A 16,275-nucleotide genomic window follows, 5' to 3' on the forward strand; every position below is an offset into this window, starting at 1 on the left:
CCAGTGCTCTCTCTCTGAGCCTCTAAACTGGCATTGGGGTGAGGGAGGTTGAGGATTGTACCCAGAAGACCCTGGCCCCCAAGGTAAAGGAAATCCCCCGAAGCAGACATAGCGGGGGCTGGGAGCCAGGCTCTCTTGTGCTGCAAGTGTCTGGCTTCCCTGTCCTCGCCTTCACTCCATGATGTTTCCTAAACGACTGAGCTCCTCTGAGCTTCCCTCTCCACTGGCCAGGAGCTCTTCTACCCTGACTCATGCCCGCCAGTTGTTTGAGGGCAGGGCTTGGAGAAGCCATTATCTAGTTTCTAATGCTCCTTCCCTCGTTCATCCCCTCGCCCCTGGTCCAAGCTTTCTGAGCTCCAGCACCAGGCCCTGTACAGCCAAGACGCTGGAGAGCCAGGCAGAAGCCCCGGTTCCGTGCCCCAGGGTGCAGAGGGCAGGGAAGGCTTCTGGGGAAGGCCGGTGAGACACAGGAAAGGGCAGCAGGCCCCTTGCGGTGCTGCCGAGAGCAGGAGAGGAATCTGGTGGGAGTGAAGAATGGGAGGTGAAGTTAGCAAAGCAGGCAGAAGCCAGACTATGGAGGGGACACGAAGTCACATGCTTTCAAGCCCTCCCGCAAGAAAGACTGTGCAATAGCCCAGAAGAGATGGCAGTGGGGCGAGGGGAGAGCACAGGCAGGAAGACCCTGAGGACTACGAGGAGGAGGAGGAGGGGCCATGTCACTGAGAGTTTGGCAGTGATGGCAACGCCTGAAATGGGGTCCAGGGGAGGACACATGTAAACCGAGCCGGTGGGTCACAGATGGTGAAAGGGATGGGAAACAAATCCTGAGGTCCGGGCGCTCACAGCAGGGTGGCGAGATGTGTGGAACCAGGGCCGAGACAGGGACACAGGCATGGGGAGGAGGAAGAGGGGAGGGGTGCGTGCTCTGAGGGCAGCCTGGTCACAGGTCAACAAGAATTGACATTTCTCTTTAACGGAGAAACCTCATTAGTAAGGCCCCTGCAGATATTTCTGGCCAGCAAAAGAAGGATAGGAGTTGCACCACTGTATTAGCCGGTGAAATAAACTCAGGCCCAACCAGCTGTGGGACTCTGCAACTATTCAAAAGAACAAGTTCCACCCAGATGAAGCGATGGAGATGCTCAGAGTAAAGGAAAGCAGGATGCAGGGTGTGCACGTGTGTCCCACTGCAGGCAGCACACGAGTGCCGGTCACTGGTATGTGCGCTTGGGTAGGTCCGGCTGTATGCCCACCACAGGCTGTGGCCACATCCAGGCAATGCAAGCAAGGACGGTGTTAGGTCTGATCAAATAATTGAATCGATACCCCCTCCCCTGGGAACTGACCTGTAGGCCACTTCACAAGGAACATTCCACTTGCTAAGACCATTATCCTTCCCCTCTGGACCTTCCCAGGATCCACACCTGCCCAGAGAATTCTCCGCCCAGAAAAAGCTCGCCTAGAGTCCCTTGAAAGTCTCTGACTCCCTGTCCCTGGGTGCTGGCGCCATGGTGGGGCTCAGCCATCTGGTATCCAGATGACCCAATAAATTAATCCCTCACAACCTTCGGCCTTGGTGCGTTCCTCCTTCCGTGGCGACCCGAACAGAAGGGGACTTTGTTTTCACTGCACATCCTTCTATACCACTTGGGTTTTATACTATGAATGACTTTAAGAAAAAAAGAGATTTATTTATTTTTTTAAAGAGAGAGAGGAAGGGAGAGAGAAATATCAATGTGAGAAACATCCAATGGTTGCCTCCCACACAAACCCTGGCAGGGATCGAACTCACAACCTGGGTATGTACCCTGACTGGGAATGGAACCAGGGACCTTTTGGTGCACGGGACGACACTCAACCCACGGAGCAACACCGGCCAGGGCCAAATTAACCGGCGTTTGATGGCTGTGTGACTTACAGCAGGACGGGGGCTCCCACCGTCCCTTTTCTCCTGGCCACCACAATGCCCAGTCCAGCGCTTTTACAGTTCTTGGAGAACCAGCAGAGGGAGGTGGCTAAATCCTTTCTGGAGATGCAAAACTGTTCCTGTTTAAGACGACGGGTTCAAATCTCCAATCGTGCACAACTCCTTCAGCATCTCGGGTCCTAGCTCTAGGTTGGGGATTCTTACTCGGCAATATGGTGCTTGGTCCCTGGAATGAAGCCCTCCCTTGAGGTTAAATAACGCAGATGTGTGCATGTGGGCCTGTGGCAGCTAAAGACTGGGGCACAGGGCCCTCTCCCTTAATGTGCTTCCAAGTACAGATAGCACTGATGCTGTGTGAAGTCCTGCAAGGTCTGGTCCCTTTCGTAATGAGTGCTTCTAACCCGTTCTAAACAATGCCTATGATAGGAGAGCCCTTTGAGAGGCTCTGGCTTTGCTGGTGCCCGAGGTCTGGACTGTGGGCGGTTGGTGGAGAGTCCGTCCTCCAGGTGCTTTCCCAGTCCCCCCTGCAGAGCTGGGCCCAGCAACTCCTTGAACCCCCACTCCCACCTGGGCAGGAGCAGACTTCAGGCTCCCTCCTCGCTGGACCTCTGGGAACTCCGTTCCATCCCAGCCCCTCCTTTTCCTACCCTCTCAGCCTCAGCAGCAACTGTGATTCTGATCCTTTGATCTCTGGCCCTTGCACCTCATTCGTAACCCTCTTGCCCCTCAGCTCACCGCCTGGCCTGGAGGAGCTCACCGCCTGGAGCCCAAGGCCTTTACCCAGTCCCCATTCAGGGCCTCACAATACACATTTGCATCTTAAAGGCACCCTTCCCATGGTTTTATTTCCCTTTGTCTCCTCTTAATGCGGAAAAGCACTAAGTTCCATTTACATTTTAAGTCCAAAATGGGGCCCAGCTATCCTCCCTTCCAGCCCAGGCATAGTCCGGAGCCAACCTCTGGATTTAAAACAAGTTTTGGGGAGACAGACTCTCTGGCCCTGAACTGTTCCCCTCAGCAGCCTGGCCCAAGCCCTCAGGCAGCAGGGCCTCTGAACCCATTCCCAGGCCTGGTGACTCCTGCACCACCTCTCAGCCTCCCCCCTACCTCAACCCCCACCTGGGCTCCTGCCCGGGCTTTCAGACACCTTTCCAGGTGGAGGTGCCTCCGTGAGCTCGTGTGCATGTAATCCTTTCACAGATGACAACACTGAGGCTGAGGGAGACACAGGAGCCCACCCAGAGCCCAGAGCCCACAGCTGTGCAGCCCATCAGACAGCTCCCCTGGCACCTGGCACCTGGCCCCTGGCCGTGTCCCACTCTCCAGCCAGGCTGTATTCTTCTGGGTCCTCACTTCTCTCGAGGCCATCTGTCTCTGTTCAGAAGTCCAGATGCAGACTGCGAAAGCTAAAGGGATCATTCAAACTCCAGACATCCAACTCCTTTTCAGAAACTGGGGAACGGGCTGGGCAGGGTGGGTGGGAGTCGTGGATCTCCCACATGGAATTTGTGGGAGAGCAACGGTTCAAGCCAAACGAGGGACTTGACTCCCAGTTCACCTTCCTGTTTCCACTGCCCAGGCAAACCTGTGTCGTCCTCGGGCTCAGAAAACAGTGAGTAGGTGCTGTGTCGGCCAGGGAAGGTGTGCCCAGGATTGGGGCCTGCAGGGAGCAAGGCAGACCCAGCTTTGCTCTTAGCTCCCAGTCCTCAAGTAAATAGGCAAAATAGGGCCAGATGATGATAAGTGCTATGCAGAAAATAAAGCAGGCGATGACAGGGATTCCGGCACAGCCGGCAGGGAGGCTGCTCTGGAGGGAGAGGTATTTATGGATTGAAATCGGAACGAAAGAGGTGAGCCACACCGTAGTGGAAGAGAACTGAAACGGGAACCCCCGGGTATGTGTGAGGAACAAGAAGGCCAGTGTGGCCGCGTGCAGATTTCCCCTAAGTTTGATGAGAAGTCATTGGAGGCCTTTTAGCAGAGGCAGTACACCAGGATTGGGCTTCCATTAACCACTCCCTCTGATGCTGCAGGGAGAGGACCAGAGAAGCCAGAAGGGAAGGATGGGGAGAGCACAGTGGCTTGGGAGAAGTGGGTGAATGTAGGGCCAACGGGGGTCAACCTGATGATGGGTTGGGAGAGTAGAGGGAAAACGTAAGTCAGAGCGGGCATGCATTCTGGCTAGAACATTTTGTGAAAGCCTGGGGAGGAGCAGGTTTGCAAGAGAAAATCGGTTGTTTTAGCCACTACACAGAAGGGATGTGGAGAGGGTGGCAGGCAGCCGGAAACCAGGGTCTATGGATCCGGAGAGACGCAGAAATCAAGGCTGGGGGGCAGAAAGGGAGTGTCCTCACCGTGTGAACCCTGTTTGGAGCCCCAGGCCTGGACGAGCGCCCTCGCCTGGGGAGAGAAGAGTGTGAGAACATAAAACAGGCCTCTCCTTGTCTTTGTTGTGGCCTTTCCACAATTTATGAGAAGCACCTGGTAATGAAACGCAGAGCCTGCGGGCTCTTGTGATTCAAGCAGCCTCTCTATTCAAACATGGAGACAGATAGGGGCTGTGCTCAAGGCTGCACTCTTCCCCATCCACCCCCACTCCCACCCCCACCCCACCCCACCCTACCCCCACCCCACCCCCACCCCCGCTGTTTTAACAACTCCAGGATGATTCCCACCCAGGAGTCTCCAGTGAGTAGAAAGTTCCCTTCTCCCACCCTTCAGAAAAGCCTCTTTTATTATAACTTTGGTTCTAAGCTTGTTTAAAAGGCTTGGGAAAATGCTGATAAAGACACCTCCTTGGTACATCTGTGGGCTGTCTCCTGGAAATCAAATAAACCGGGACTTTTCAAAGACAACTCCAGGTATCTATCTGGTCACAGCTGAAGCGCTAATTTAACACAATCCCCGCCCTTCCTTGTCGCCTAGCAACAGCAACTGCTTGCTCTTTAAAAGTGCAAACTCTTTCTTCCCCACCCTGTGTTGCCTATCAATCAATACTTGGCCCTTTTCTCCCTTGTAAAATAAGTTTCCGCTATATCTCTTCTCTTAGTTGTGAATACGTTCACAAACCGCGTCACCGGCCCAAAATCTAACAAAGAGAACTCCTCCTCTGAGCTTCCTCTCCAGGCTGGCCAGGCCTGGCTGCTTCCAGGTGCTCCTTTTTTCACATTTTGTCATTTTTCATGAGCCGCTTGAGGCCTTCTCCATGGTTTCCTTAGAAGGGTGGCAGGGACGTTCCCTACCTGGGAGTGTAGGGCTGGGGTCCTGAAGGCTAGCAGGACCCCAGCCCTAGCCACTAACTACCCCTCCCTCCAGTGGGATAAAACCACGTGGTCCCTGCCAGCTCCCAAAGCCTGGAATCGGCCTTCCTGAGCCCTGGTCCACAGGCCCACAGGCAGCCAGCCGCCTTTGGCACAGCACCCCCTCCACTGGAGGCCAGGGAATCTCTCAGGGCTGAGATGGACTCTGAACCGCGCTGGCCTGGACTATACTGCCTGCCTGCTGGGCCTCCACTGATTTCTCCTCTCCTCCACTTACGGTCAGGGCTCCAGAACCTTCCCTCTGCCCCCACAGTTCTGGACGTCTGGCTCATCTGGAGGAAGCCCACCCCATCTCTCCCCAACCCAGATCAAATCAGATTTTTTAAAAAGGGAAATCGGAAATGTGGACTGCATTTTTATCTGAAATCGCCTGTTTTTTAAAAATCCTGGAACTACTTTAGGTTGTTTAAAAAAAACAACAAAAAAAACAAACACTGGGTGAAATGAGCCTGTGAGTCTTGGGAGTGATGAGCTTGGCCTCTGTGGCTGCAAGCTCACCAGTCTCCTCAGCTTTGCTGAGTCTTCCGCTCTGATGATAAATCCACTTTCTGAGCCGGTTACACTTTGATGGACCAGCCTTTCCTTCTTGAAACTACCTCCTTCTCGGCCTCCGTGACACCAACTCTGCCTGGTTTCTTCCTTCCTCTTTGACCATTCATCCCGACTCCCATGGAGCAGTTTCCGTTTTCTACCATCCCCAGCCCTCCTTTTCCTCCCCAGCATGCTGCTGCCACCAGCTCCAGATTCACATTTCCAGCGACCTTCTCTCCAGTGAGGGTGGCACAAATGGAAATCTGGGAGGTGCCCTTGCTGCCCACACTGGGGTTCCATCAGGGGTGTTACCCTCTGCTTTCCCTTTGACTTTTCAGAGACCAAAGCTCAAGCCCCTCTCAGCCAGTCACCTGGCCACCTCCTCTCCACTGGGTTTCCTCTGGCCCGCTCTCTTCTGGGTGTCCCTGTTTCCAACCCATCTCCAGGCACTCTGGCCAACCCAGAGAGGGCCTCCGGGCGAGCCCTCTGCTCATTCTCGGAAGGCTCCCGCTGCTGGGCAGACACGTGCCTATGGGTTGGTTGTGGCATCTGCATTTTGCCACCTCTCTCTCGTCTCTATGAATCCTGGCCCAAACTCCAGCCAGCACACTCCAGCATTTCAGAATTCGAGGTCTTTGTTCAAGCCGTGGAGTCTTTGCAAGACCCTTCCCACTCTCCAGTGCAGTTTCCAGGGCTCAGCTCTGTGTCAGTTCACCTTTCCCGCTTCAATGTCCTCCTTTCCTGGGGCTTATTCACTAGCTCTCTGAGGGCAAATGGGGTCTGTGTGAGCGCCATGAAAGAGGTGAGAACCTACAAGAGGAGGGGACCATCATGCCCGCTCAGAGGTGCCTGCTGGGGCAAGAAGGACCAGAAACGCGCCATGCACCCACCATGTAGAGACCTCTAGCCTCCAGCTCTCTGCACCCTGGAACCCTAGTTCTCTAGCCTGCCCTCCACTTGCTCTTCCTCCATGCTTGGGTCCCAGGGGGCTTGCTCTTGTTTGCACCTCTGCAGTGGCCCCTTGGTCCCAGGCCTAAAATCCCTAAGTCCAAAGCGGATCAGGTCTCCTCCCTAGTGTCTCCCCACAGTCTGCTTCCCCAAAGTGGAGGCTTCTTTGGCTCAAGACTGTCCCGCGCGCCTTCTAAGCACCCCCAATACTGGGTCCAGCAAAGCTCATGGCCACCAGCCTTGGCAGGGGTCTTCGCCTGGTACACAAGAGGTCTCTCCAGGACCCTTTCAATTTCCCTTCTCAGAAAGGGGGCAGGGGTGTGGTCGGGAACTAAAAGCAACTTCCCTGCGGCTTTACACCCCCTCCACTCAGTCCCACCCAGGAGCCCCCATTTTGCTTTGGGGGGGCAGTGGTAGCTACCCACAAAATGGGTACTTGGAGCATCAACAGTGTGTGTGTGTGTTGGGGGGGTTGGAGGTGGGCACTGCCGTCCTCCCGGCTTCCTCCGGTGTTGCACCGGGCCCCGCAGGCATAACGAGACCAGACCGCGGGTTAGCGGCTGCAGGCGGCTGAAGCCCCTCAAAGACGTCCCAGCTCACTGCCCCCGCCGACCACGTGAGGGCGTGCCCTGTGTTAGTTCGGACAAATTAAAGCTGGTCCTGCGAGCAGGCCGGGGGTTCCCTGGACGCGGTCAGGGCTTGGGTGCACGTGGCGCACTCTTGGCTGCCACCCGCAAAGCTCAGGGCCGCGGGGCCTCCCCCAGGACCTGCGCTATTCGTCCCCAAACCGGGTGCCCCCCTGCACTCGCGCTCTGCAGCCTAGGGTGCGCCCCTCCGTTCCCCAATGCCGGGGCCTTCCCAGGCACAGCTCGCCTCTTCGCTGCCCCTCGCGCTCGGGTATGGTCCGGGACGCAGGACTGAGCGCGCGCCGAGGCCGGGGAGGTGCCGTGCGGGAAGCCAGCGGCCGCGGAAGGGGCTCCAAAAAGCACAAGCTGGGGCTGGCTCCGGACCAGGCTGTTGTTGTTCTCAACGCGGTCCGCCGCGGAGCCATAAAAGGGAGTCGCGGCGCCCTCCCCGGCGGAGCGCAGCGCGCACGCTCAGAGCGCTCTGGCGGCCGCAGTGGTAGCGGCAGCTCCCTCGGGCGGCTTCTCCGCTCCGGCGCGTTCCCTGCTCCGGTTTCCTCCTTCCTCTCCGGCCCAGGCCCGGCCCGGGGCGCCCGCCGGCCCGGCCCCCGCCCCAGCCCTGCCGCCTGGCTCCAGGCCTGGCCGCGGCCGCTCCCGCCTGGAGCCGCCGCGCGCCCCCAGCTCCCCGGCGTCCCCCCAGCCCCTCGCTTTCCTCTTCCCGGCGCGGCCACCAGGTTTCCGCGTCCGGCCCGCCACCAACCCGCTCGCCACTATGTCTGTGGAGCTCGAGGAGGCCCTGCCGCTGACGACCGCCGACGGAGCGGCCAAGAAGGCGGCCAAAGCTAGCGGCTCGGCGGCGCCGTCCCCATCCAAGAAGAGGAAGAACAAGAAGAAGAACCAGCCGGGCAAGTACAGCCAGCTGGTGGTGGAGACCATTCGCAGGCTGGGCGAGCGCAACGGCTCGTCGCTGGCCAAGATCTACACGGAGGCCAAGAAGGTGCCGTGGTTCGACCAGCAGAATGGGCGCACCTACCTGAAGTATTCCATCAAGGCCCTGGTGCAGAACGACACGCTCCTGCAGGTGAAGGGCACCGGCGCCAACGGCTCCTTCAAGCTCAACCGCAAGAAGGTGGAAGGCGGCGGCGAGCGGCGCGGAGCCTCGGCGGCCGCCCCCGCCCCGGCCGCCGCCGTGCACAAGGCCAAGAAGGCGGCCCCGGGCGCGGCGGCACCGCGGCGCGCGGACCCGAAGCCCGAGAAGCGCTCGCACAAGAAGGGCGCCGCCTCCAAGAAGCACAAAGGCGGCAAGGCGAAGAAGGCGGCGGCGGCGGCGGGCAAGGTGAAGAAGGCCGCCAAGCCCAGCGTCCCCAAAGTGCCGAAGGGCCGCAAGTGAGCGCGCCGGTCTGCCGGGCGGGCGGGTGTTCGGTTTTTGTATCCCAAGTGTATGTAGTTTTATACGGTTCCCTGGCCCAGGCCTTCGCGCCCGCTGAGCGCAGCGAGGGGCCCAGGGCCCCTCCGGCCCTCCCATCCCCCGCCCATCGTGGTAGTGTGTTGTTTTTTTGTTTATTTGCTTTGGATTTTGAAACGGCCCTGGCGTCGCCCCCATTGGCTCCTCGCCCTTGGCAACGGCTGTCGCTATGGTTACCCGCTCGTAGGCGCCACCGGCCGGAGCCACCGTGCCGCCCTTCTGTCTCCCCACTCTTCCCGCCTTTCGGTGCGCGACAAACAATCGCGCGGTACTGCGTGGCGCTTTCCTCCATCCCATCAGCATTTGGGGGCACAATAAATTGTTTAAACCTTTGCACCGCTCTCCTTTTCTTCTCAGTGGAACAGGGATGGGCGCGGTCGGCACTCTTGAGTGGGTGGGATGATGGGCCCCAGGGGACCACAGCTCGGAAGATGCTGGAGGTGGTCTGGTCAGGTCCCGATAAGGGGCCCTCGGCCTTGGGATGGGGCGGAGTGGCGGTGCTTTTTCAGGGTTTTCTGGTAAGGGCTCCTCAGCTCTTACAAGGGCACACCAGGGTTGGGCTTTTATGGAGGTAAATTCTGAATTGTGGGTGATTTAGTGCGGATGTGAAATCAACAGTGGAGGCCCTGGGCTCTGGCTTGCCACCCACATCCGGAGGTGCAGCCTGAGCAAGGCACTGATTGGTCCTAATTGAATGCAGACTGGATGGGAGGGTTACTGGGCACATTGGGACCCTTAGCCCGGAGACGCTCTGGTGTCCAGCATATGGATAGTTGTCCCTCTAGTTGGGCAGCAGGCTGAGTCGTATTCTGACATGTTTCTATAAAAAGACAATCTTAAAACCAGGGATGCTCTAGAACAGTGGGTAGTAGTACATGTACCAGATTGGGCGGGGCTGGGGTTAAGGGAGAGAGATGCAGGGGATCTTTTGATCCCTGTGTAGACTGTAGATGGTAGGGGGAAGGGCAATAGATTGGGGGAGGGGATACCAATGGAGAAGGGCCTCTGGCCTGCTGATCCCCCTGACCTGAGTGTGACTGGTGGCTGCAGGAAGCAGTCATTAGGGCAGAGAAGAAAATGTGATGCTAGACTTGTTGGGGGCTAGTTCTGGGGAACTGGGCATCCAGGAAACAGACAGGAGGCCTCAGTTGGAGACTGGACCAGTAGCCCCAAATACCCATCAGGTCATCCTTATTCCGTGCTGCCTTTCCATATTTCTGACCAAAATTCTTCCTTTACTGCTCACACCTCCTGGTCTCCCAGTGGCCTCCCTCTTTGACTCTGTGGTACTCGTCTCTCTAGTCTCCATCTCTTTGTTCCTTGATGTCTTGGGCCCCTGGCTTGCTGTCTACTCCACCCTAAGGGCTGCTTCCTTCAGGAGCATCCAGTAGACCAGCCCTTGGTGCAGGTCTCCTACTCTTCTGGAAAAACAAAAACAAAACAACTTTAATTTTCCTCTCGGGACTCAAACCAGCCTACTCTCAGGCCATATGGTTCTGGGAGCCTTATCCCTTCAGTCCTAGGGATGGTTGCATGGCCCAAAGATAGAGCAAATGGGGGTTGAGTCAGTTGTTCACTTCATCACAATGATTGGGTCAGAAGGAGGTTTACCCCATGGGTTCACTGAGAGCCAATGTTCTCTTCCCCAGAATCACCAAGGATAGGGACATGTGGCTAGAATTGCCAGTGGCCGTCTCTGTCAACACATAAGAAGAGCCTACCTGAAAAAGGAGCCAAGACAGAACGTAGGAACCAAAAAATGGAGAGGCAGATGCATGAGGATTTGAATGGAGCCTGTACCACGAAAAGCAAGCTAGTTTGAATTTCTGTCATTTGAGATCTGGTCTCCCCCTTGACTCACTTGACCCTCCCATGATCACATGCTGGTCCGTATTCCTTCAAATTGCTCTTCCCCCAAAACCACTCCTCCGTGTCCCACTCTACCCACAGGCCTCTCCTCCCTGCAGCTTGCTCACTTAGGTCCTTCAGCTGAGCTGCACCTCGGTGGGTGGACCCCACATCTCTGACATGCACCCTAAGTTGAAGGATGAATGGCTGTAATCAGCCCCAGGTGAACACTCAGTGTGTACCAGGCACTGAGGAAAGCAGCACAGGTCTCAGGTTAGCCTCACGACAGCCCCAGTAAGAAGGTGTTAAAAAAAACTCATCTTACTGGTGTGGGTGCTGAGACCGGGAGGTTTATTTTCTGCCCCGACACCATACTCAGCTCCTGTGTGGAGCTGGGGAGTTGAGGATAGACAAGCCGTGGGCAAACTACGGCCCGCGGGCCGAATCCGGCCCGCTTGAAATGAATAAAACTAAAAAAAAAAAAAAAAAAAAGACCGTACCCTTTTATGTAATGATGTTTACTTTGAATTTATATTAGTTCACACAAACACTCCATCCATGCTTTTGTTCCGGCCCTCCAGTCCAGTTTAAGAACCCATTGTGGCCCTGAGTCAAAAAGTTTGCCCACCCCTGGGATAGACACACCATTTACCTACTGTGTCTCTTGGACTTGGCTTCAGGAAGCTTCGGTTCCAGATGAACATCGAAGGCACCTAACACTGCAAGGCCCAGGAGGAGGGCTTCATGGGGGACGTGACTCCAGTACAGTGAGGAGGCAAAGGACAACGTATGTAGCAATGGCTCAGGCCCTGGCACCTCTCGGCATCCACTGATCAGGAGGGGGATTGAGTGGGACCAGGTCCTGGAGGCTGAGGTCAAGTGTTCTGGGTCTGGCTCCACTATGGTCTTTTGGTCTAGGGCAAGATTGTCCTCCCCAACCTTCAGTTTCTTCATCTATAAGTGGAGCCAAGAAAGATTTCTTTTACTCAACTGCCAACCAAGGAGGGTCTGAACACACTGCCTCTGGCCAGGGTCTCCAAGGTTTTCCATTCCTTGTATGCCCCTGGGTGTATTGCTCTCTCTCCCTGCTGCCTTGCCTCCCTGTGAACATCCTAAGGATATCAATCAGGTCTACCTTCTGGGTCCCTAGTTCCAACTTTCTGGCCCCAGGACAGCCCCACCAGCACTCGAAAGGCCCCTTTCCAAGCTGTGCAGCCTTAGCAATCCACCCAATTGATTCCCGTGGACTGACCTAGCTGTCCTTCTATCATGGCAGGGCTTACTGCTGAGCACATGACCTGAACAAAACTTAAAAAAAAATGAAAAATGAATTTAGTTCAGACTGTAGGGAAGTCTGAACACTCAGCACAGGGGTACTTGTGTCTCAGGCATCAGATCTGGGATGGCCAGAGAAAGCTCATGAGGCCATTTGCATTTGCAAAATAAAAGACATTGACACACAGGTACTGGGAGAACAGATTGCAATCTTTTATATCAAGGGCCTAGTCCACAGTCATTAATGCGGAACGTGCTGAGCTGAGGCAGGGATAGAGATCTATCAGCCCTGCTCCCTGATCTGAAGGAGCCGAGCCACGTGCAGGAGGAGGACAGATAAACCAGCCACTTCCAGGGAGGGACATGGCAGGCCATAGGAGCCCTGGCACAGGCCCCCAGGTATGGAAAAAGCTCCTGAGTTTGGGGAATGATGAAAGCAGTGAGCTGACTGACAGCTCATGAGGCAGGAAGAGTGAGTAGTGGGACTTCAGGTTCCCGTATCAGTCAGAGTTCAATGGAGAAGCAGAACCAGAAGGGATACACGCCTTTTTTGTATTCGATATGCTTCCAGGAACTGGCCTGCACGCTGTGGGACTGATTACGCAGTTTCTGTAAGGCTAAACCTCTGTGACTGATGCTGGAGCTTGAGGTGCTCAGTCAGAAGGGGAAGATCATGAGTGGCTGAAAGCCACTAGCACAAGCGGGGGCCCTAGGATGGACCGTGCCTGTGTCCATTATTGCTGCTTCTGACCTTGGTGATGAGGGGATCCTGCAGAAGCTGAGTGAGGCCCTTCTTCATACAGAGCTAACTAGCCACGCACACAACTGATTGAGGAGTCAAAAACAAACAAAACCTGGAGGAGAATCCAGGGAAAATAGGGTAATTGCAGGCCTACGTGCTGCTTCACACTAAGAAGATCTGCTTCAAATGCAGATCAGCAATCAAAATGGTTGCTTCCATCCAAATCTGGCAAATACATGCCTTGTAGCCCTCCCTAACAAGAAACAAAGTAAGGGAGTTCTGGGAAATGTAGTTTAGCTGAGACAAGTTGACAAAGCCATCACAATCCCCCCATTATAAAATGGATCTGGCCCTAGCCGGTTTGGCTCAGTGGATATGGCATTGGCCCGAAGACTGAAGGGTCCCGGGTTCAATTCCGGCCATGGGCAGGTACCTAGATTGCAGGCTCCATTCCCACACCTTCCAGCCCTGGTCTGGGGCATGTGTGGGAGGCAATTGATGTGCCCGTTCTCTCTCACATGGATGTTCTCTTATCCCCTCCTCTCCACTCTCTCTCAAAAAAAAAAGAAAAAAAAAATGAGTGGACAACCCTCAGGTGAGGATTAATAAAATGGATGAGGGTGAGAAGAGACTAGACCCGGGTCTCAAACACAGAGGTGCAGGGGTACCAGGCCAGGCAGGGCAGTCTGGCCACCGGGAGGACACAAGACCCTATCTGAGTTGGGGCAGTAACGACCCAGTCCTGCTGATTGTTGCCAGGCAGCATGTGGCTTAGTATGGCAAGAGCTTCACATTTTTTCAGATTGTGTTAGAAGCATCTCATGAAACTTTTGTTGTTGTTGTTCTTAATCCTCACCTGAGGGTATTTTTTTCCATTGACTTTTAGAGAGTGGATGGAGGAAGGGGGAGAGGGAGAGGAAAAAAAACACAACACGTCAGTGAGAGAGACACATCGAATTCGTTGCCTTCTGCACCTTCCCTGACCGGAGCTGGGGATCAAACCTGCAACTCAGTTTAAGTGCCCTTGACCAGGAATCGAACCCGCAACGCTTCAGTGCTCAGGCCAATGCTGTAACCACTGAGAAACACTGGCCAGGGGGCATGAAATATTTTTAAGTCCCCCCTCTACAGGCAAGGGGGAGTGGCCTGGACCATTCAGGGAGGCATGCATATGGTGCCTTAGCATGGCAGTGGTCCCACATGAACTCAGCTGTCATTTGAGGTACACATCTCTCAAGAATTTTTTATGTGAAAACTACAAACTTTTTTTTGTGTGTGAAACCTCCCACTTTTAAGATGTGGGCTAAAAAAAAAAAAGGTTCTATTTCACACCTATTAGGATGGTTATTAAAAAGAACAGAACAAAACAAGTATTGGCGAGGATGTGGAGAAATTGGAACCCTTGTCCACTGTTGGGAATATAAGATGGTGCAACTGCTATGGAAAATAGTATGGTGGTTTCTCAAAAAGTTAAACATAGAATTACCATATTATCCAGCATTTTCACTTCTCGGTATAAAAATTGAAAGCAGGGTCTCGAAGAGTTATCTGTACACCCATGTTCATAGCAGCATTATTTACATTAGCCAAAAGGTGGAAGCACCTCAAGTGCTTCAACAGATGAATGGATAAACAAAATGTGGTCTATCCATACAATGAAATGTTATTGTCTTAAAAAGTAAGGAAAGCCCTAACTGGTTTAGCTCAAAGGATAGAGCGTCAGCCTGCGGACTCAAGGGTCCCAGGTTCGATTCCGGTCAGGGGCATGTACCTTGGTTGCAGGCACATACCCAGTGGGGAGTGTGTAGGAGGCAGCTGATCGATGTTTCTAACTCTCTATCCCTCTCCTTTTCTCTCTGTAAAAAATCAATAAAATATAAACAAATCAATAAAATATATATATTAAAAATGAATAATTAAAAAAAAACTAAATGAAAGGAACATGCTCCTGAGGACACATTATTCTTTCATATTAAAATGAAAAGACCTACCTTGGCAAGTAGCCCAGTTGAATAGAGTGTCCTCCCCATACACCAAGTTTGCAGGTTTGATTCCCAGTCAGGGCACATATAAGAACTAATGAAGCCGAAACCGGTTTGGCTCAGTGGATAGAGCGTCGGCCTGCGGACTGAAAGGTCCCGGGTTTGATTCCGGTCGAGGGCATGTACCTGGGTTGCGGGCACATCCCCAGTAGGAGATGTGCAGGAGGCAGCTGATCGATGTTTCTCTCTCATCGATGTTTCTAACTCTCTATCTCTCTCCCTTCCTCTCTGTAAAAAAATCAATAAAATATATTTAAAAAAAAAAAAAAGAACTAATGAATGCAACAAATTGATCTTGCTCTCTTAAAAAAAAATAAAAATAAAAAATAAAGGAAAAAGCCCTACCAAACTGATTTACAACCCTGAAAGTGGGGAGATATTAATGAAAAATAGGGGAATTTCATTTTTTTTAAAAATATATTTTATTGAATTTTTTTACAGAGAGGAAGGGAGAGGAATATAGTTAGAAACATCGATCAGCTGCCTCCTGCACACTCCCTACTGGGTATGTGTCCGCAACCAAGGTACATGCCCTTGACCAGAATCAAACCTGGGACCCTTAAGTCCGCAGGCCAATGCTCTGTCCACTGAGCCAAACCAGTTAGGGCAGGGGGAATTTCATTTTTGTTGCTTATTAAACCCGAGGCAAAAGAGATAAGAGCCAACCTTCTGGTAAGTTAGGCTTGTTTTTCTTTTGTTTTTTTAAGATTTTTAATTGATTTTGAGAGAGAGGGAGAGGGAGAGAGAGAAGCATCAATGTGAGAACAAAACATCTGCTGCCTCTTGCATGCCCCCTACTGGGGATCCAACCTGCAACACAGGCATGTGCCCTGGCCAGGAATCAAACCAGCAAGCTTTTGGTGTATGAGACAATGCCCAACCAACTGAGCTACACTGGCCAAGGTTAGTTATGTGTATTTTTCTTAAGTCTCAATAAAACCACCAAAATTCAATGCAAAGCAACTCAAAACTGGAGGCCACAGTAAAGCACTCCTGGCCTCAGTGAAGGGTTCTGAGTACTTACCACCACTGGCCAATCGTGCCTTCTCAACTGGAATGCTGATCTAAAGATAAACTTAGAGACAAGGTAGAGGGGGTGGAAGTCACCGCAAGGGTTGGAGTCATAGACCACTCTCCCATCACCCCTGCCAAGAGGTGCCAAAGCTGCCCTCTAACCGGTAAAGCTCTCAATGCCTGATTTGCAAGGGGCCTGGGCCAGCGCCCCACCGGCGGTCCCATAGTCGTGGTGGTGGTGGTGGTAGGGCAGCCCACCCTCCAGTCTGCTCAGGGCCTGCTTCCTTTCATACAGCCACTGGGACAGCATTTTGTGGGTCCTTGTCTCCTGGATGCCCCAAAGAGCCTTGGTGCTTCTGGAGAGTCATTGGTTCTTCCTCAGGATCTGGGAAGGGCCTCTCCTGGCACACCAGAGCCAAAGGGGGGGGAGGGGGGGCACATGCATGCACACCCAAGTGCTTAATTGCCAGGTGTGGCATCTGGTTAATGCTTGTGGCTCCTTGCCTAGCACAGGACAGGGCATGTAGTAAGTGCTCACAT

General features: G+C 53.8%; 1 protein-coding gene across 1 annotated transcript; it reads left to right on the forward strand.

Annotated features, from left to right (window-relative positions):
- Positions 1–7,828: 7,828 nt before the first annotated feature.
- Positions 7,829–9,147, forward strand: H1-10 (H1.10 linker histone). The gene has a single exon (XM_081097543.1). The coding sequence runs from the start codon at positions 8,122–8,124 to the stop codon at positions 8,737–8,739; it is 618 nt and encodes a 205-aa protein (XP_080953669.1). The 5' UTR covers positions 7,829–8,121; the 3' UTR covers positions 8,740–9,147.
- The last annotated feature ends 7,128 nt before the right edge of the window (positions 9,148–16,275 follow it).

Source organism: Myotis nattereri (genome assembly GCF_964212035.1).
Source record: "Myotis nattereri genome assembly, chromosome: 8".
NCBI classification, from domain to species: domain Eukaryota; kingdom Metazoa; phylum Chordata; class Mammalia; order Chiroptera; family Vespertilionidae; genus Myotis; species Myotis nattereri.